At 51.6% G+C, this 21,650-nt stretch overlaps 1 protein-coding gene across 1 annotated transcript; it reads left to right on the forward strand.

The window, feature by feature from the left end:
- Window positions 1–1,768: 1,768 nt before the first annotated feature.
- RHCG (Rh family C glycoprotein) lies at window positions 1,769–21,262 on the forward strand. Its single transcript, XM_077828316.1, has 11 exons — window positions 1,769–1,955; window positions 10,148–10,334; window positions 12,497–12,647; window positions 15,220–15,367; window positions 16,077–16,243; window positions 17,162–17,299; window positions 17,395–17,531; window positions 18,145–18,269; window positions 19,864–19,937; window positions 20,358–20,435; window positions 21,054–21,262. The coding sequence occupies exons 1-10, from the start codon at window positions 1,769–1,771 to the stop codon at window positions 20,424–20,426; spliced, it is 1,383 nt and encodes a 460-aa protein (XP_077684442.1). The 3' UTR covers window positions 20,427–20,435; window positions 21,054–21,262.
- Window positions 21,263–21,650: the final 388 nt, after the last annotated feature.

Consider the following 21,650-nt stretch of genomic DNA (forward strand, 5'->3'; position numbering starts at 1 on the left):
CTGTATAACTAGCTAAGTGATAAGAATACACCTAAATTCTTAGAGTATAGGCCTTTACACACAGCTCTGAATATCTATATCCTAACACAGGGGTTCTCATGGGGGTGTCTGTGGCAGGGGAGTGAGGAGGTGAGCGGTGGCGGGGGGGGGGGAAGTGGCAGGTGGGGGAATGAGGAGGGACGCTGCCTGGCCACGGAATAAGGAGGCATGTGGCAAGCCAGCAGCAGGGTAAGGAGGCAGATGTGGGGGTCTGGCTGCAAGTGGGGGAGTGAGGAGGTGAGCAGGAGTTCCCGTGGCAGCAGGGGGGTGTCTGTGGCAGGGGAGTGAGGAGGCGAGCGGTGGGTGAGAGGAAGCAAGCAGCAGGTGGGAGACTGAGGAGGGATGCAAGAGGTGGGTGGGGGGTGAGGAGGTGAGCAGCAGTTGCATGGACAGCAGGTGGAGACCCCTTTGGGAAGGCTAGCCACTGACTCCCCCAGCAGCTGGAGCCCTGGCCCCCCTGCGGTTGGAGCCACAAGCTCCCCGTAGGGAAAAACCCTGAGTACCACGCCCCCAGCCTGGCTGGAGGAGCCCCTGGTTGGCTGAAGCCCGGAGCACACCCACCCCACCCCCAGCCAGAGGAGCTATGGGCCAGCCTGAGCCCCGCCACCTACCTGGAGGAGCCCCAGGGCCAGCTGCAGCCACAGCCATGCCTCCCCTCCTCTCCCAGACCCAAGCCACCCAGATTTGCTTTTCATTACTATTTGGACTTCTATTATGTCAAAGCTTTTTAAAATTTACTTCAGAATTGTTGTACAACCACTTTTACCAAAAAAGCAAAAGAAACAATAATAAAAAAAGACAAGAACATGCAAAGCACCTTATTTGTGTTTCTAATCTGTTAGGTCCAGTAAAGAATAGGGATAACTGTGCATTATTTTTATTATTGAGTCTGGAAAAAAAAAAAAACCCAAAACCTTACATAAATCAATTACAATGATTTGGATATATATATGTGCATATTACTTTGTTAATTTATGAAAAATAAATACTTTTAGGAAAAAGCGTCAGTGCAGCCACAAGCAAGAGTTGGTGGCTGCACTCTGAGGTCAGCAAAAAATTTGTTGAGAACCCCTGGCCTAGTGGTTAGAGTAGGGAGGGATTCAGGACTCTATTTCAGATTCCAGGAGGGAAGAGTGATTGAGTGGTTAGAGCAAGGGATATGAGGCTCAGGACTCCCTGGCTGTATTCCTGACCCTTGGAGGGGAGCATATCTAGTGGCTACTGTGTGGAGCTGGGGTTCAGGACTCCTTGGTTCTATTCCTGCCTCTTGAAGGACATTGGGGTCTAGTGGCTAGAGTAAGGGAGTGGGGGAGATTAAGAGTCCTGGGTTCTGTTCCCTGCTCTGCAGCCAATTCACTATGTGACAGTTGCCCCTTTTTGTGCCTTGGTTTCCACATCTGTAAAGCTGGGATAAGTATAATCCTCCTAGGTAGGTTTGAGCTCCTCAGAGAAGGTGTTGGAGATGTGCCTCCATGCTCCCAACCCCCCTTCTTGTGGCTGGAAGCAGAGAGAGTTAAAATCTATTAAACTTGCCATGAACTGAAATATGAGCCTGCCCCAGGCAGCTGTGAGGACTGACAGCTCCCAGCACCATGCCCCACATCGCCAGACTTGTATAAATGGACTGAGTCTCCCCAGGCATCAGGACTGGGGCTCGTGCTGTCTAGGTGTGTGGACCCCCTCCACCCCAGCGGGTTCTCTGGGATCTGAGCGGGTGAGCTGGTCTGGGATGGTGAAGAACACATACATGCGCTGGCGGCTGCCGCTCATCTGCCTCCTCTGGGAGATCGCTATGATCATCCTCTTTGGGGTCTTTGTGCGTTTTGACCCCGAAGCCGATGCGCACTGGAAGGAGGAGTGGCGCCAGAAGAATCTCACCAGTGACATAGAGAACGATTTCTACTTCAGGTATCCATGTGAGTACAGCTGGCAAACACCAGCCCCTGCACTGGTAAATGCCAGACCCCCCCACAGGCCAGCCAGGAGGAAGGCGAATGAGACAAATGTCACTGAAGTTCTGGGGCTTGTGAAAGTCCGAGACAAGCAGCCCCAGGATTGTGAAGGCAGGTGCTGCGGGAACTTCCCCCGGAAGCTCTGCTCATGCACCTCCATCCCAGCCTGCAGTACCCCTGGCTATTGCTGCCCTGAGCCCTCCCATTGCCCCTGCCCGCCCCAGCTCTGCCCAATCTTGCTCTACATCTCCCTGTTCTATCCCAGTATTAGGTTCCCCAGAACAGCCCTCCCAGAGCACCTCACTCCTGACCTGCAACTCCCCCCACCCTCATCCCAGTCCTGGGCTGCCCACCCAGCTCTGCCAGTGCACCTCAGTCCTGACCTGCAGCTACCCCACCCCTGCTGCCCCAGCCCTATCTCCTTCCAGCTGTGCAGATGTATTTCATCCCTCTCCTGCAGCAAAGACTGAACTTCTTGTGGGGAGAAACTATGTCAGACTGGCTGGTTTAGGGATTTAGATACTTGCCTGCTAGAGACCAGGTGGGGCTGAGCTCATTTCACAGTCCCATTAGTCTGTATTACCTGCAGACATGGGGGGTGGATGGGGGAAAGCAACTGAAGGGCTAAAGGAATGTGGGAATGTTGTATCTACTGCTGGGATCCTTGAGTCTAAGCCTAGGGCCCCCCTGCTTAACAGGCTGTAGGACAGGGATCGGCAACCTTTGGCCCACGGCCCGCCAGGGTAAACCCCCTAGTTGTTTACCTGCCCCATCCACAGGTTCGGCCAATCGCGGCTCCCACTGGCCGCAATTTGCTGTCCCAGGCCAATGGTGGCTGCGGGAAGCAGCGGCCAGCACATCCCTTGGCCTGCGCCGCTTCCCGCAGCCCCCATTGGCCTGGAGTGGCAAACCACGGCCAGTGGGAGCCGTGATTGGCCGAACGTGTGGACACAGCAGGTGAACAAACCGGCGGGCCGCGTGCCAAACGTTTCCGATCCCTGCTGTAGGACATCAGAATGCTCTCTGCTTGTCCAGTGAAACACACTAAGGAGAAGAGGAGGAAACTGTGTATGAGTCCATAGCAGTTGGAATGTGGTATGTGGGACGCAGGGTTAATATTCTCTAGCCTGTCCCTGCTGTTCCAGCTCTGTGAGGACACGTATAGGCCGAGATGCACACCCCTAGAGGTGTCTGCATTCACCTGCTGCTTTATGTATATAGTTTGAGAAGTACCTGGGGGTCCTTTGGGAGGAAAAGTGCTGGTGGCTGTTACCTTGCCAAGCAGCACACATGCTTGTGGCTTCTCCCCTCCCCCAGCACATCTAGCCCAGGAGAAAGCACATGGCTGCTTTCAGTCCTTGCTTCATACAGTCCTGCCGCCAGATTTAAAGGATGGCTGTGGTGATTCCCTGCCTCTGGTGAGTCACCCCTTCTGGCCTCAGCCCCATCATTCCTGCCAGAGAGGACTTATCACATCTTCCTAAGGGGCAGCCCTTTTGCCCAGAAACTGGGCTGGTTACACCAAAGGTGCATAGCCTCCCACAAACTCTTCCGGCCCTGTGACTGAAGCACTTTGCCATGCCAGTGCCATGTTTCCTATGCTCTGTAGGACCAGGGGATAAACTTTCCTCCATCCTGCAGGCTTCTGTGTGCTGCCACCTCCCATGGGCTGTGCTGGATAAAGCATTTCTGCTCGTATGGAGGAATGACTCGCTCAATTCGCCAGCCCTTTCCTCAGCCCAGGACGTGACCCTGCTCCACAGAGCTGAGTGGGGATGGGTGTGACAGCAGCTCGCTGACCAGCAGGCCAGATCCAGAGCATCCTCCCTGGAGGAGATGAGGGTGCAAAGATACAACGCCTGGTCTCCCCTCCCCATCCCTGACTCCATTTTCCTCTAGCTGTCACTGACCTCTAGCTGCCATGAGAGCCCCTCGCCCAGGAGCAGCCCTGACCTCCTCATTTGCAGTGGAGGGAGGAAGGCTGTTTTTCCCAGAGCTCAGTGCCGTGGACAGCTGGCTCAAGGGAGAGGCTGGCATCCTGGGCAAGCAGCAGCAAACACCTGTGTGGCTCAGTGCTCACCAAGCTGGGTAGCATGAGGAAGTGCTGTGCCACCCAGAGTAAATAAACAGGTGCTGAATGAAGGGCTGATGTACTTAATGCTGGCTGCTTCGCCCTGAGCTCAGCTGAGGGCAGGGGGACACGTTCTGGGAGATGACTGACGGGGCCACAATAATGATTCATGGGTGTAACATAGAAGTTTGATCTGCCTGCAGTGTCTTCGAGGCATTCCCTTGCCTTGCACAGGGCAGGCAGAGACAACATCTGCGGGGCTCAGGACTTTGCCGTTAACATCCTTGCTTGGGTTTCCTGAGCAAAATGCTTCACTTTGCTAAACCAGGAGCTAACAGTGAGTGGCCCAGTCCCGACAGCTCGTCGTGCTCCGAAGCAGCAGTGCTTTGCTCTCTGACAAAGCCTCGCTCCCGCTACTTAAATGGCTGCAACCTAGCATATGCTGCAATAATGTATCCTCTTTTACAGCTAGCCAGTAGGAACGAGCTCGATTTCACTCATGCACACCTAGGGTGGGACGCCTTAGCCCCTGACTAGCTGGTTTAAAATACGGCGTGGTAGCACCGATGGGCAGGGTGGTTGTGGGTGGGAGGCTGACCAGCTGTGGGGGATGGAAAGCCAAAGAGTGAGACGAGCAGCAGGGAGGGTGGCAGGAGCTGATGGGGGTGGAAATAGGAGCTGACACAGGGAGGATCTAAAACATTGTGTAAAATGGCCAGATGGTGGGTGCTGTGTGCACAGAACCTCACGGCTTGGCGGAGATGCCCTGGCACTTGCAGCAAGGGGCTGTCAGCTGGGATAGACACAGCTGCGTTAGGACTGCAATGGAAAAGGGTGCAGAGTAGGCAGGTGGTGAGGTCTTCCCTAGTCAAGGAGCATTTATCAGTGTCACGTTCACATCCAGCCCCGAGAGCTTTCAGCAAACTCTAAGCTGATGCACCAGGTGAGGACTCTGCTGCTGTGTCCCCTAAGGAGCCCCGTACCTCAGGGCGTGTTCGGGGTGGTGCCTGGTACAAATGGATCTCCGTGGAAACCTTTGAGCAGATTCAGGTGTTAGTATTATTTTGAACTCCTGTAGGGGGTGGACATGGTGATACAAGTGGTGTCCTAGGGGCCTCCTTTCCTTAGATGAGAAGGTTTCAATTGTTCTGGGTTTAGCTAGCATCAGAAGATTAGTGGGGGCGGGTGAGATGCCTTCTCTCCCCAGCAATAGGTAACCAAAGCCAGTTTCCTGTGCTGTCCACCTGAGTATAGCACTGGGAGCAGTGCCAAATGCCACCAGCCAGCCAGCAGTGCTTCTGGGGGCAGCACTCCCAGGAGTGGGACATGCAGTTCTTTCAGGGATGGGGGAGGGACTGTGCTCCTGAACACAGAGTGTGACAGACACCAGCCTTTGGGTCACGTGAGGAGGAGAGAGCACGCACCTCTCATAGCAAGGCAGCTGGGGGATGAGCCGTTTCTCTGGAACAAACCAGCTGTGGTGTATAGTGGGGGAAGGGAAGGAGGCAGGTATGTGGAGGGTGAACTGGGTGCATGAGGACGGGGGAGGCAGTAGCATGTGCAACCAGAAAAAGCCGACTCCTGCAAGCTCTGTTGATAGGAAATTCCAGCTGAGAGGACACGGTACAATACAGGGCCAGGACTCCAGGTCACCCATCCCTGTTTGGCACAAGATCAGCGAGACGTCAAAGGCAAATGAAAATTACTTTGGTGTTTGAGCAAGTCACAGGGGAGAGGACAAGATCTTCCAAGGCCTGCAGGCAACTCCGGGTATTTCAGTGAAACAAAGGGAAAAGGACCCCTTGGTGGGAGTGTGCAATATAGTCATTACAGTTGCAGTAAGTGTGACAAACTGCAGCTGACCTTGAGGATTTCAGATACAAATCCCTCAAAGAGGCTTGCAGGTCCCAACCCAAGGAAGTATCTCAAGCTGGCAGCTTCCTCGTTAGGTTGTGTCCTTATCAACAAGTGCATGCAAGATTCATGTTAAGTTCATGAGTGCCACCGACCCAATGCCCATGGAGCAACACCCATGCCACACCAAGCTGGGAGGCGTGCAGGTGTCTGCCAGGGCGGGAGTGACGATGAGGCTGAGACTCCAAACTAGTGTCGCCTTGTTTAATAAACTGGATGTGCCCTGGAGGCCAAAGGCTATGCCACTGATTAACCCCTTCTAGGTTTGTCTTGTCCCAAGCTAGGGCAAAGGGGACGCAAAATACCTGCCATTCTCAGATGGGGAGGTCTAGCTTCCTAGGGAAACTCACCTGGATTGCTGATCCCATCCTGGTGTCTGAGTCCTCCCTGGCTCACAGCAGCTTCCCTGTGCACTCGGGCCATTGTCTCATGTGCAACAGGGATCATTCAGCTGGCTGACCCCTTTACAACTGGCCTGAGCCCCTGTGCAAGCCATCCGGTGGGAGTCACCTGGTGAGTGACAGCTCAGAAGAGTCTGCAAAGATAGACGATTGTTTCCAAGGCTGCATGAGGGACTGAGCCACAGATCTGTTTTGAACAGTGGTTCTCAACCAGGGGTCCAGGGCCCCCTGGGGGGCAGCGAGCAGGTTTCAGGGAGGCCGCCATGCAGGGCCAGCATCAGACTCACTGGGGCTCAGGGCAGAAAGCCAAAGCTCTGCCACATGGGGTTGAAGCTCGGGCCCTGAGCCCCGCCACCCGAGGCTGAAGCTGAAGCCTGCGCAATGTAGCTTTGCAGGGGCTCCTGTGGCATGAGGTTGCTACCCGCTAACACCAGCCCTGGCCTTTTATATGCAGAAAGCCCATTATTGTGACAGTTGGGCTGTGGATGTTTTATAGCATGTTGGGGGGGCCTCAGAAATAAAAAGGTTGAGAACCCCCGGTTTAGAACACTTCCATTACAAATACAGTGTGTTTATAGCTAAAACAAAGAAGTCTAGAGACTAGCCCAGTTGCCTCTAAGGATTGTCTTTCAGAGGGGTTTACTTATGAAAGCCATGTGTGCAACCAGTGTTCGTCCAAAGTTGGCCATGTCTACACTACAAGCCATGCTCACTAACTCTCGTCATGCTAGTGCAAGTATACATACCTGAGCTGGGAATTACACCCCTAGCTCATAGTGTCCGGGTAGCCACTGTGCCTATTTGTTAAAATCTCCCATGGTGGCATTAGCCCCAGTGTGGCTCTGTGGGTAGTGGCAATGAGGGCCACACTAGTGTAGATAGGGCAGTGGCATTTTTTTCTGTGTCACCTCTGCTTAGAGCAGGTCTAGGTGGTTGAAATGGTTTTCATTAGCGTTTCCATCCTTGGTACCACAGTGGAACTGACCTGATTTGTGCAGTGGTGGAAGGTGCTCACAAAATAGCAGCAGACAAAGAATGGACAGTGGGAAACTCTCTTCTGGCCCTAGAGATGGTTCCTCCTGGGTAGGGTTGAAAAATGTGGGCAGGGAGGAAGGTGTGTATAACTGATCTAGGGGTGCCCATTTCCAGGGCTGTCAATTCAACCATGTTCAGCAACGGCACTAAAATTCACTTGAATTTAAAATCAGCTGGTGAAATTCCCTGGAGGATGAATCATCTGTTCTGAATGCGGGGAGAAGGGATGAAAAATTCTTCAGTGTAGACAGTATTCCAGGGGCCATACTCTTCCTGCAGTAAACAGTGAAGTTGCTAAATGACAACAAACTAAAACCCAAGTACTTAATTGTAATGTAATAAAAAGTTAAGAGCATCATGACTCCTACTCTGCCCATGTGAGACGCAAACATGTTACTCTTCTCAAGGGCAAACAAAGTACAAAGCTGTCCTTCGATTGTAAACTCTTTGGGACGGGGGGTGGTCTTTTTGTTCTGAGTTTGTACAGCTCCTAGCACAATAGGGTCCTGGCCAATGAGTAGGGCTCCTTCATGCTACCACAATACAGATAAATAATAATAAAATAATATAATTAATATCTCAACCCCACCACCTGAACTATGACTTTTGGGCCTTATTTTATGTATTATTTCTCATGATCTTGATTTTTGTCTAAATATTTTTGTTAAAGTGGGAAATGTCAGTTAATATTATTTAATTGGCAATAGACACATATTTATTGCTTCTTTCTTTTCTTTTTAGAATGGTGTTGGATATGTAGCCTAATAGGGGAAAGTGTGTATCAGTGTATATTTGGTAAAATTTGTGCGTATGCAGATTGGCCTTTGAGATCTATATGGTCTGGATCCTCGACCGGTATCAATCAGCAGAGGTTTGTTGGAGCAAGTGGAACTATGCTGACTTACACCAGCTGCGGATCTGTCCCTGTAGCTCGTCTGTATGGATTTTCCTAGGTTTTTCTGAAAGAACAAAAAAAAGCCAGAGTCTGGCACAGCGTGACTGGATCCCATCCACACCCACGTCCCCCCACACCTTGGTAGAGCTTGTGAAGTGCACAGTAACTGAAACCAGGACTCCTGCAGAGCCTTGCTTCATTCAAGGCCTGATCTGACTCCCATTGAAGTCAATGGAAAGAATCCCATTGGCCTCAGTGGGAGCTAGATCAGACTCTCGTTCCACTCAAGACGTGCGCTTTCACTAGATGGCAAACTAGCCACAAAAACGCAGCCGGCCTTCCCTCTGAACACTGGGAAAAGGGCTGGAAAATCCATTGTAAGTGTCAGTGCCTAGACCGGACTCGGCATGATTTAGCTGCACAGTGTTTTCCTTTCTCTGAGCCAGCCCATTCTCTAAGCCAAGCTGACAGTGCCCAAGCATTTAAACAACAAATATGCTATGCTGTTGTGCAATATTCTGCACACTGTGTAGTACAGACATTGACGTAGCTGAGCAATATGGAACGTTTACCCTTTCCATTCCACAGTGGCAGAGTGCAGCACATGCTGGTTTGCTTGTGGGATCCCCCTGGGAACTGGTGGAGGGAACCGGTCCTCCTCGTCCCCCTCTTGCTCAGGAGGCTTTTGCACATGTGGTTTTTATGGTTTAATTTATAACTGCCCAAGTTTCACTTTAAATTGCTGTGGCTGATCGTTATCGGAAAGAAACCAGCAGTGCTGACGTCCACTCCAGGTTTATCACATCAAGGATTTCTCTCTCGAGGCTCATTGTCCTACCAGAATGTATGGAGCGGTGTCCAAGCTGTCATGCCCTGAGTACCAGGCTTATTTAGTACAAGTGTCCGGTAAAGCGGCTGTGCACCTCCAGTCAGACGAAGGTTCACTTTCGATTAAGAAAACAATGAAACAAAGAATGAAAATCTCTGGGTGAAATCCTGACTCCATTGAAGTCAATGGGAGTTTTGCCATTGACTTCACTGCAGCCAGGATTTCACCCTCCATTGAAGTGAGCAGAGTGTGTGCCTCCTCTCTGTCCATCTGTTCTCTCTTGTCCTGTACTTAGATTGTAAGCCCCTAGGGGCAGGGACTGTCTTTTTGTTTGCTGTTTGTACAGCGCCTAGCACAATGGGGTCCTGGTCCATGACTGGGATTCATTTGTATGTGCTGTGATAATACAAATAATGGCTGCTAACAATAATAGTTCCCAGAGCAGGAAGGAGCAGAGCAGTCAGTGACACTGGGTTCTGACCCAGCTCAGACAGGTTGTTGGGCAAAAAATTATCAAAACTTCTGTTTTTTTAAATGAAAAGGGGTTTGTTAGTAGAGCAAAAGTGTGCATGGAAAATGTTAATTCTGATTCAAAGTCTCTGGGGGTTTTTTTTGTTAAAAAATGGAGATTGAAAACAAAGAAATGTGTTGGTAGATGTTTGTGCTTTACAGCTCAGGTTATTTTTATACAAGTGTTTTTGTTTTCAAACCTGAATATTTTCACTGAAATGAAAATCAATGATGTTTACTGAAAGGGCTTTCCAAACACTGATGGTTTTTCCTCAAAGCCAAACTATTTTACCAAAAAGCATTTCCAAAAACTGAAGGTTTTTCATTTTTCAGTTTGTTTTAAAAATGTTTGTGCACAATTTAAAATGAATTTTTTTTTCAAAATTTTTCCTGAAAAATCATTGGTATTTCTGACCTAGGGGTATTGTCAAGTTCCTAAACAGCAGGAGTCCCCACCTCCCCTCCCCCCATGATAATGATGAATTCTCCTCCCTGACACAGCTTTCCAGGATGTCCACGTGATGATCTTCGTGGGTTTTGGCTTCCTGATGACATTCCTCCAGCGCTATGGCTTTGGAGCTGTTGGCTTCAACTTCCTCCTTGCCGCCTTTGGGATCCAGTGGGCTCTCCTGATGCAGGGCTGGTTCCATTCTTTCGAGAATGGAAAGATACTCATTGGAGTGGAAAAGTAAGAGGGTTTGGGGCTGATGGAAGCCATCTCCTGCTGGACAGGGGAGATGCAGGGAGGGAGGGGACCAAGCAGCCTGGAGGTTCTGCCCCTGCTCTTTGTGGAGAAAGGGTGCTCCAGATCATATTACATCTTCTGCCCTGCCTGCTGTTAAAGACCCCATGGAGCCTGTTTCATAAGAAAAGGTCTTTGGTCCCAATTCCCCCTCCCCCCCTCAGCTGTGAGGGCGCTGTGTACCTGTGACTGGGTTCCACCCTCCACTCCAGGGGTGACTGGCTCTGGTGGTTGGTGAGGAAGGAGCCAGGTAAGACCAGCCACATGAGACCAAATCTCACAGGCTCCAGGCCAAGCCCCAAGTGTCAGGGCCATTGTTTGTCCTCAGTCTTGGGACTTTCATTGCTCAGGTCCTTTTGGACAAACAGCCTCAGATCTGATGAAACTTCATTATGCCATTTTCCACATGCTAAGGACTAGGGTGTTACCTGCACAAAATTCTCTGTTACACACACTCTAGGACGCCCACCTTTACCCTTCCATGGGCTCAAGGCATAACCCTGTTAATTTAGGAACTCCACCCTTTCCCAGTTCTTAGGGCTCCAGATATAAGGCACCCAACTTTACCCTAAATTTGTTGCCTGCACATTCTAGGACATCCCACCTCTACCTAGTTCCTAGGGCTCAAGGCATATAACCCAGTTGATTTAGGCACCCCCACCCTTTCCCAGTTCCTAGGGCTCCAGGCAAAAGGCACCTAACTTTACCCCTCCGTGGGCTCTGGGCTCTACTCCTCCGTGGGCTCTGGGTAAACACCCATTCCCTGTGGACTGAGAACAAACACCCATTCCCTGTGGACTCAGGGCTTAATCTTTTGCGGGTTTACAGGGTCTTCCACCAGTGAAAGTCTTACACAGTAATATCCTACTTAACCTCTATTTATTAACAATCACCAAAACAGAATGCCCATGCTAAGCATACAATGTTCACCACTCCCAATAAGGCAGACAAACTTAACCTGATCCTGACTGGCCAGCAGGAAATCTGGGGGACTCCAGTTTCTGCATGGTGTAATTAGTAGGGTGTTGTGGTCTGGCAGTTCTGATCTTGGGGCTGTGTCCTGGAGATGGTTCTCAAGAACTTCCTTTTGGATCCAGTTTAAATAGTGAAACTTGAGTCCTGCTTAGCTGTACCTTAATCATTTAACTAAAATATGACTAAACAATTTTCTAACCAATCCTAACATATTGTAAAACAATCCTTTAAGCAATCATACCCCACCACCTCAATTGATTTATACCCAGCAAAATTTGTTATGCAACAGACAAACAATCAAAGAACCAGACAAAGACCATACAGATAAACAATAGAGAAGTAGGGATTTCACAACCACAACTTGTTGATAGGTTGCCAGACAGGATGCCATCACACAACGTTTTCTTTAACCATCTTAAGATTTGTTTCTTTATCTGGTGATGATGGCTACTATTAGGACAGGATCGCTTTCTTAACAGCCCGATAGTACATTGTTTTAATGTAATTTAGATAGAATGTGAAGATGTGACTTTCTGCTTCTGCTCCTGGCTGCTGCTCTCCTAACATGGCTGCAGACAAAGGCCTCAGACCTTACAATATGGCTACAGGAAAAGGCTTTATCCTTACAAGGGGTCTCCTAACTTCCCACTGGGAGCTCCCCTGGGGACCCCAGTGAAGAGAGACCCATAACTCATCTCACCCTTAGCCATGCATATACCGAGTACAGGGACAGCAATTAACCATTGGAACAGTTTACCCAGGGTCGTGGGGGATTCTCCATCACTGGCCATTTTTAAATCAAGACTGGATGTTTTTCTAATAGATCTGCTCTAGGAGTTATTGTGGGGGAAGTTCTGTGGCCTGTGTTAGAAAGGTTCACAATGGTCACTTCTGGCCTCCATCTATGAGTCTATGCTGCCACCGCCCAGCGGGAGGGGGATGCAAAAGTGGTACTGTCCCTTAAAGGGACCATGTTCTAGTCACACCCAGCAAGGGGGGTGTTGGTGGGGAAGCCAGGATGAGGTTCATGTCCTGGCAAGGTTGAGACTCTCTAGATTTGGGAGTGGTGGAGCGGGGGAGGATCTCCATTACTAACCTGCAGGTTGTTTTCTCTCCCATCCCCTGCTCCCCAGCCTGATCAATGCAGATTTCTGCGTTGGTTCTGTCTGCATCGCCTTTGGGGCCATCCTGGGCAAAACCAGCCCTGTGCAGCTGCTCACCCTGACGTTGTTTCAAGTCACGCTCTTTGCTGTGAATGAGTACATCCTCATCAGCCTGCTCCACGTAAGGCTCCCCTCGAGTCAGAAAAATCGGCTGTCTACTGCCCTTCCTCTCTGGCAGTGCAAACAGGGTGTCCGAGCCAGGTAGAGGGGAGGCAGGTCCGGAGTGAGGTGCAGCATCAGAGCTGTCTGTAGGCTATTGTACAGTGCCTGGCTCCAGTCAGGTCCGTCAGCTCCTTGTTTGGCTAAACACACAGGGTTAATTCCAGCCACAACAATTCAAGCAGAAATGTAAAAAGATTCCAAACGCATCAATGAGCAAACAGCCGGGGCTACTTTTCCCACCCTTTAGCTTCTCTCCTACCTTAGTCAGGGAATGGGAAATCTCCCAGGGTTCCGCAAGCAGCGGCAGTGACTTGAGAGCAAGGGATCCCCTCTGGTGGGGTTTTCCTAAGACAGCCAGGGAGTCTCCACACAGAGGGCCTGATGCTCTCTTTGGGTATGTCTACACTGCAGAAAACCCTAGCAGCAGCAAGTCTCAGAGCCTGGGCTCCAGCCACATCGGGAACATCTACACTGTTATTTTTAGCCCTGTAGTGCAAGCCCGAGTCAGTTGACCTGGACTCTGAGACTCGTTGCTGCAGGGTTTTTTCTTGCGGTGTAGCCAGACCCTTTATGGCTGTACAGTATTTCCCTCTTGGCTCCTTCCCTTGCTATAATATTTCTTTAGCTGAAGAAAATCAGAGCACACCATAAAGTGAAGACCTGTCTGGTAAAGGAGCCGCAGGGCCTCTGGCAGCGTATGAGAGATTTTTTGCTCTGGTGGAGGAAAAGAGATTTGTTCTGAAAGGGGAACCCATTCACCTCAATCCTAAGTGCAGGTGGGGTCAAAACTGGGGTGGAGGTGGAGGAAGGATCCCTCAAATGCAGAGAAATAATAATCCCTAGGTTTTATATATTATTTTTCATTTATAGATCTCAAAGCACTTTACAAAGGAGGTGAGCAACACTATTCCAATTTTACAAATGGGGAAAGTGAGGCACAGAGATGTGATATGACTGGCCCAAGGGCACACAGCAGGCCAGTGACAGAGTCAGGACTAGAACCCAGGACTGCTGGTCTCCAGAGTCCCAGTCCAGTGCTCTAGATACCAGGGCAACAATTTCATGGTTTAAAATAAAATTATAGTATAGATAAATCCTCCACTGTTGGGAGCCCAAATGCACAGGGGCATCTGAAAGGGAACAAGAGAAACTGATCAGCCCAGCTGAATGAAACACAGAACATCAGTCACCACAGGGAAACTGGGTTCTTTGAGATGCCAAATGTCACTAACCTATGTATGCAGTGTTGTTGTAGCCATGTTGGTCCCAGGCTGTTAGAGAGACAAGGTGGGTGAGGTCATATCTTTTATTGGACCAACTTCTGTTGGAGAGAGAGACAAGTGTTCAAGCTACACTGAGCTCTGCTTCAGGTCAACTTCTTCAGATCTGTAGAAGAGCTCTGGGTAAGTTCACAGGCTTGTCTCTCTCACCAACAGAAGTTGGCCCAACAAAAGATATGACCTCACCCACCTTGTCTCGCTTACGTAGGTGGCCTTAGTAACCCAGCAGAGGGAATGCAGGGAGGGACGGGGTGGTTAGTAGATGCTTATAAGCAAGGAAGTGTATTCTTGTTTAAATATGTGATGATTATCTTTACTGTATCCCTTTAAACTCTCATCTCTGAAACTCCCTCCTGTCTCATTAGCCAATAATTTAAGTGTCCAGACCGGAGCTTGTGTGTGGGGGTGGAAGTTCAACCCTTTTCGTTTTGGGGGACTGCCCATTATTTCCATCTGCATAGTTGTTCCTCCCAACACCAATGCTCTGGGTGAACTTAGCTAGGGGAATGCCTTTGGAAAGCTCCCTTCCAGGAGAGTTCATCTCAGCAGCTGCATGTGTGTCTTGAGGCAGAAGAAAAGGATGGAAAACAACAAGCACAAGTGTGGGAGGCAGCAGCAGTGAAGGGAAGAGGGGAAGAAAAGGAGGAAAGTAAGAGCTGAGGAGAGAGATGACTGGGGTTCATTCCTCATGGTGGCCAGGTCCTGATTACCCCTCCCTCAAAGTTCTGGGGTGTTTGCACCTCGAGTTCTGAGTCAGCCCCTTAGAGAGATAAGGGCCAGCTTGGAAGTTTGGATCCAGATCTGAGCATTGCCAATGGGTCTGCAGTTCTGGTTCTGCCCATCTCTGCTCATGGCCTTTACTGGGAGTTTTGTGGCTTTTTAATATTTGTTCTAAAAGCCCCAGGTTTCAAGGGGCAATAACTCTCTATTTAAAAGTCCTGTTCTTTGTCTGCCCTTTACCTGCCCACGCTGGGACTGCCACCTCGGGGTAGTTCTACTCTGGGATGCTGCTGGAACCCATGTGCCATGGAATCACATGATGGAGGGGCCAGAAATGCCCCTTTGCCATGATGCCTTCCACAGAGGAGGCTAATTGGAAGGATGTGGCTGAGATGTTCTGCCTGCCAGTCGGAGGGACCAGGAGCATTTCTGTTCCCCTCCTGTAGTGACCCAGCACAGGCTGGACGGACGGACAGTCGATTGGCCAGAATACTCCCAACATGTGAATTTTCCTCTGCTCTGTGTCCACAGGTTAAAGATGCTGGTGGATCCATGACCATTCATACCTTTGGAGCCTATTTTGGCCTGACAGTGACCAGAATTCTGTACCGGCCCAACCTGGAACAGAGTAAAGACAAGCAAGGCTCTGTGTACCACTCCGACCTCTTTGCTATGATCGGTGAGTTAACTGTGGACTTGGAGACTTCATGAAAGCTGTGCTAGGTCCCTCCTACATCCCACAGGCTGTGTGAAACCAGACTGGAGCCAGTGCCCTAGTGGTGAAAACCTGTGTATCCCATTTCCTAATCCTGACACCTCAGAGCTGGCCAGTCCCTCCCCCAATCCCCTGCCCCGGGGCTGGATAAGATTAGAACTAGTGCCCTAGAATTGTAAGGCTCCATGTGCCATTCCCAGACACCCCAGAGCCCTGTACTTCCAGCCTGGGGGCTGACTGGAACTGGTGCTATGAGGTGAGAGGCTCCATGTCCCATTCCGAGACACCCCAGAGCCCACCAGTCCCCCCATCCTAGGGTCCGATTGGAACTGGTGTTGTGAGGTGAGAGGCTCCATGTGCCATTCCCAGCATTCCAGAGCCAGACAGTCCCCCCAGCCTGGGGTCTGACAGGAATTGGTGCCCTAGAAATGAAAGGCTCCATGTGCTATTGCAGCTTTGAGTTCCTGGTTGGAGTGTTTCGGAAAGAGGGAAGAGTTGGCCATGGAGGTGGAGCTGGGGGTTTGGGGCACAGCCAGCTTTAGCCTCCTCGCCATATAACTACCATCTCTTATGGTTTCTTTTTAACTCCCCTTCCCCTTGCTGCTCCCTGTTTTCCTTCCCCTCCCTCCTACTTCTCCCCCTCACTGTCCCACTCCTGCCCCTCCTCTCCCAGGTACCCTGTACCTGTGGATGTACTGGCCCAGCTTTAACTCAGCTGTTTCAAACCATGGGGATGCGCAGCACCGAGCCGCCATTAACACCTACTGCTCACTGGCCTCCTGTGTCCTCACCACCGTGGCCTTCTCCAGCCTGCTGCAGAAGAAAGGCAAGCTTGACATGGTAAGCAAGGACTGGAGACGCCTGCTGTGCCCTCTCCTGGCTTCATGGATGACTGAAGGGCCAGGCAGTCTGATTGGGGCTGCTTCCTTTGGTGACTGTGCACCGGATCTCATGGGGTTGCATCCAGGGCTCCTAGCCTCCGCACAGCAGCTTGAGCCATGTTCAGGGAATGAATTGTTTTGCTTTCAAAACAATTCTGGAGGACTCTGAGCAGGGGCAGTTGGGTTCATGTGCGGTTTCCATGCAGCAGCAGGTATGTGAGCATGCTTGGGCAAATGGAGGAGCAGATACGTGTGATCACCTGTGTGCCGGCGGATCCGTAGGACGGCAGAGCCATGCAGACACCTGTGCTGCAGAGCCGGTGAGAATGGTCCCATGGTGGTGGGCATGTGCCAGGGTTGAACTGTACGGTGTCATGAAAGCATACGGTGTTAGGTGTGTGCGCTTGTGAGGGAGCGGGGCCCATACAGTGACGTGTGTGTCAGAGCAGGGTGTTTTCTGGGTGTGTGCTCGTGTATGGGAGAGACAGCAGGCCCCGTACCGTGCTGTGGTTGTGGCAGCACCAGGCTTTGGGAATATCTGTGCAGCAGTGCACGTGTGGATCCAGTGTTTTGTTTCTTCTACATGAAAATGATGCCCCAGCCCATCAGCTGTTGACAATTTGTCTTCAATCTCCTCCCATTCATGTAACTTTTGGTGGTCAAAAATCTCTGGCTTCAGGCAAATCCAGTAATTGGGAATTTGCAATGGGCAGGGAGCCAATCCCAATGCAAAGGAAAATGGGCCCAGATCTTCATTTTCTCTGAACATTTTCTCCCCTGCTTTTCTCCTTGGTTGCCTTGAAATGTTGCCACGAATGGGCTTAAAACTCTCTTGTCCCAAAGCCGAAGTGGTAAGACGTGAGTGTTATTTGCACAGGTTCATATCCAGAATGCAACGCTGGCTGGTGGTGTGGCTGTGGGGACCAGCGCGGAGATGATGCTGACTCCATACGGATCCCTCATCGTTGGATTCCTCTGTGGCATCGTGTCCACCGCTGGGTTTGTCTACCTCATGGTAAGTGCTGCTCAGAGGAATTCCAGGCTCTTGCCTCTTAGTTAGGGAGAGGAAATAATCTCTCTCTCTCTTTCTCTCTCTTCCATTCCCTCCAGCCATTCCTGGAGTCCAAGCTGAAGATCCAGGACACCTGCGGCATCCACAACCTACATGCCATGCCGGGGCTTATTGGGGGGATCGTGGGGGCTGTCACCGCAGCCGCAGCCACTGAAGAGGTGTATGGAAAAGAAGGGTAAGATGGCTTAAATCTCTCCCATGGCGATGGGGTGGGTTATGGGCCAGCGTGTGTGTTTGGGGGGAGGGGGAGGCAGATGAGATGAGTCAGTGGCAGCAGCTGAGTTCCCCCTTACAGATATGCATCCTGAGTGGTGCTGGGCCTGTAGGGCTGAGTCAGGCTTGGAGGATTGCCGCCTCTTCCAGCTGCCCCCTTTTGGGAGCCCCTATAACTCCAAGGCCCACCTTCATTCTGGAGGACTCTGAGCAGGGGCAGTTGGGTTCATGAAGGGGCATCTCTTTATCTCTGTTGCTTCCTTTTCTGGGTCAAACTCCAGGATAAACTGTGAAGGTCTCAAAGCTACCCTGGGTCTCGTGGTTTTTGGACCCCTCTAGGTCCAGGCTGAGGCCTCTGGGGGTGGGAACAGACTGGAAAAGAAGGAATAAAAGCAAAGAGGCCGGGCTATGTTGCTACAATCTCCCCACTCTTCGATGGGAATGTGTCCTCTCAGTGCCAGGGAGATGGTTTGAAGGGGCTGTGAATGCAGCTCCCCCGTCCTCCACAGCGCGGACTCCCTGACTCAAAGGAGTGTCTCTCTGACAGCTGGTCTCATCGTTTCCCTTCCTCGCAGGCTCATCAGTGCCTTTGATTTCACGGGTGACTACAAGGATTGGACGCCCACTGTCCAAGGGGGGTTCCAGGCAGCTGGCATTTTCGTGTCCCTGGCCATGGCCTTGGCTGGGGGGGCCATTGTGGGTGAGTGGGCGGGGTGCAGGGAATGGAGGAGAAGGCCCAGGTCCAGGCTGTGGTTGTAGAGTGGCCGGCTCAGCCACTCAAATTGCTCACACCCTGGCTTACAGGAAGGGTCCATCTCCTGGGCTAGAAGACCCTTCTGCTCCCACATGCAGCCGCTGAAATTGAGATGAGCCCTAAGGCTTGCAAACATGTGGCATTCCAAGGACTATTTTGTTCCCCACTGGCCCTATCACAACAACCCCTTAATACCTCTCCCACCCCAGCATCGCAGGAAGTCCTACCTCCAAAAGTGGCACTTCCCGATGTCATGTGGGAAATGTTGATTGGTTGAGACTATGATGTCATTTCCAAAACTACTGCCCTCTGGAGGTAGGCCTTCCTCGTGTGGCAGCACAGTGCTGTGCCCTGCAGGTCCCCAGCAGAATGGGCAGATCCTGGCTCTGGCACGTTGTCCACCACGAGACACACTGGGATAAGGCACATCTTTGACAGCCTGGGGTGGGGAATTGCCCAGATGTTCTGCAGCCCCATCTGCCGCTCCAGACCCTTTTAGCAGGCAGGATGAGACTTTGGGGCATGTTATGAACCAAAAGGGGGGCTGGAAAATAGCAGCAGGAACCAGGAAGGCTGCAATGAATGGGGAACATAACAATTTTAGGGGATCAGTTCTGTATCCCAAACAGAGCTGAGCATTTCCATGGAAAACAGGCCAGGGCTTGTGAGGTCCCCAAGGCTTCTGCTTCCAGCTGAACTCCCCCAAGTCCAGAAGGGGAGAGGAAATAGATCAGCGAATGCAGAACCCTGAATCTCAGCAGGTTCAGCCTGAGTCCTTTGGTTAGTTTGGAAGTTGCTGTTCATTTGGGGTTGTCTCTGAGTGGGGTTGGGACCAACTTAAAGGTTCATTTGGGGTTGTCTCTGATTGGGTCTGGTTCAGTTTGTGGCTGGGTTGGGTTAGATGTGAGTCGGGTTTGATTCAGTGCTGAGCTAAGGGTGAGCTCTAGTTCTAATTTTTTCTATCTCTGATTGGCTGCCCCGGGTGTTACACTTGCGGTCAGATGCTCTGCATTTCCCCATTTGACGTTTTGCTGCTACCATCCTGTGGGTGGTTGGGGTACGGCGGAATTCTAGCCCAAGCCTCGCCTGCTGCCTCCCAGGGATGTTGCTCACTCAGGAGCAGGTCTCCATCTTTAGGAAGCACTTTTCTGCTTCCAGCATCTAACAGATAGTAGGAGAGGAGATGGCCCCTTCCCCAGATGTTTCCCATAGGGTTGCCCACATTGCTATAATGCACCACATGATTCACGCTTTAAAATTACCCCCAGCCTGTGAACTCCACTTCACTGACTTCCCCGAAACAAGACCCCCCTGGGCCTGCAGGGCAGGGAGAATATGAAGGGCCAGGGCTAGACATGCTCAAAACTGACCCAACCTCACTTCACCTACAACACAGGAAGGGAATAGTTTTCCTGATCCCGCTCTCCCCCAGCCACTCACCCCAGTGGGGCTCGTCCCTGGCCGCTTTCCCCTGGCCCTGGCCTGCTTGTTTCTCATTGATTGAGGCATTTCCCATCTCACTCTGTTTTGTGGCTTTAAGGTGCTATTTTGAAATTGCCGTTCCTGGGGGACCCTGCTGATGAGAACTGCTTTGAGGATGATGTCTACTGGGAGGTGAGCTATGGGGGCTGGTCCTTTTCACTGTGGCCAGGGCAGGGGAGCTTCGGGGCCTGGTGGCCTGTTTGCAGGAAGTGCAGGGGAGGGTGTCGCAGTCAGGTGCCCTTCGGCTGATGAGGATTTGGGGCTCAGTGTCCATATGGCTGGGGTAATGGGGTTTGGTGATGGGGGCCGGTGCGTGGCAGAAGGAGGTGTTGGGACCCTGTTCGTGGCTTTAGGCCTGAGCTCTGTGGACTGTTTGGGAGTTGTGGTGTGCCACAAGGTGGCGCTATTGTCCATGACATGGCCGCACCATTGTTTATAGTTTCCCTCCCCAGCTGTGTGGCTATGGCACCCCCCACTGGCAGGAAAGCAGGCTCTGTCGATACCTTCATGACAGGGCATGGGGACCTGATGGAAGTTTCGTTGTCTTTGCAGGTGCCTGAGGATGAGGAGAGCGGCCTGTACCACATGCATGACCCCACCCTCAAACCTGTGACTTCCTAACCCAGCTGGGTAGGCAGGGCTGCGATGCATGGGGAGGGCAGGCCTTGAAGAGCCCAAGAGCTGGTCGGGCAGAGGGTGCCCCTAGAGCACTAGTACCCAGCACTTGGAAGTCTGCATGGATAGGGACTAGTGGATCCTAGTTGCCCTCGTGGCAGCACACAGGCACAGGGCACTGGCCAGTGCCATGCACACATGGGCTTATCCATCAGGGATCCACGACAGCATGCTTGCCTCGTGGCAGAAATGCTGGGCACCGAGACCTCTCTCATGTGGGTATGGCAGGAAGGGGGTTGGGGAGTGGGTGTATATGGGTGTGTGGTGTGACTGTACTAACTGCCTGTTATTGGTGTCACAGTAAAGGGCAGGATTTCACCGGGAGAAGGGTAAGGAGAGGTGCTAAACGGCCCAGCACATGTGTCTCAGGCCATGCCCAGCCTAGTGAAACCTTACCCCAAAGGCGACTGCTCAGTCACTAGGCCAGTCGGGGGGGGAGGGGTGCAGGTGCCGGGCAGCTGCCAGGGGAATGTGCCAGGTAGCCAGTGGGCGGGAGGGATACTCTCCATCATCCTGATGTTAAGAGGTCACAGACAGACCCCTGACCTGCCTCTTCCTCTGGGTTTCCTTTAGGTGGCATTCGGACTCCTCCTCCGTCTCTAGCTCTCCAGAGACACTATTGGTGTATTTTGAGAAAAGGAGGTGCCCTGCGACAATCCCCAACTGGACACAGACTCTGAGTGCTTCCGAAGGCCCCATTTCCTTTCCCACATTCCCCTCCGTGGTGGGATAGCTTGGAAGAGGCCCTGTTTACACTAAGCAACACACTGGAGAACAGCCAGTAAAGCCAACACAGCCAACATGCTGGAGAACAGCCAGTGAAGCCATATGTCTTTGCTTACCTGAGAGCACGGGGCTAGAGGTTTGAAACGGACACTGGGGCATCTCCCTTAGCACTGCCACAGGGCAGCGGCAGTGGGAGGGGGCTTAGCACCTGTGGGGGGAGTTGTTTTACTAGGTGCTTGTTGGGTGGGATCTCTCAGCTTTCAAGTTCCCAGATTTCACACAGGAACAATTCAGCTGGCGCTGTGTCTGGGCCCAGAGTTAACTGGGCCTCGCGACACCTTGGATGCTGGGGATTGTGGAGGATGAAGGGACAATAATAATGGATCCAGTTTGGGGGTAAGAGAAGCATGTCCTTGCAGCTGGGGGGCGCTGTTACACTTAGAG

The sequence above is a fragment of the Eretmochelys imbricata genome, chromosome 10 (genome assembly GCF_965152235.1).
Source record: "Eretmochelys imbricata isolate rEreImb1 chromosome 10, rEreImb1.hap1, whole genome shotgun sequence".
Classification (NCBI taxonomy): Eukaryota; Metazoa; Chordata; order Testudines; family Cheloniidae; genus Eretmochelys; species Eretmochelys imbricata.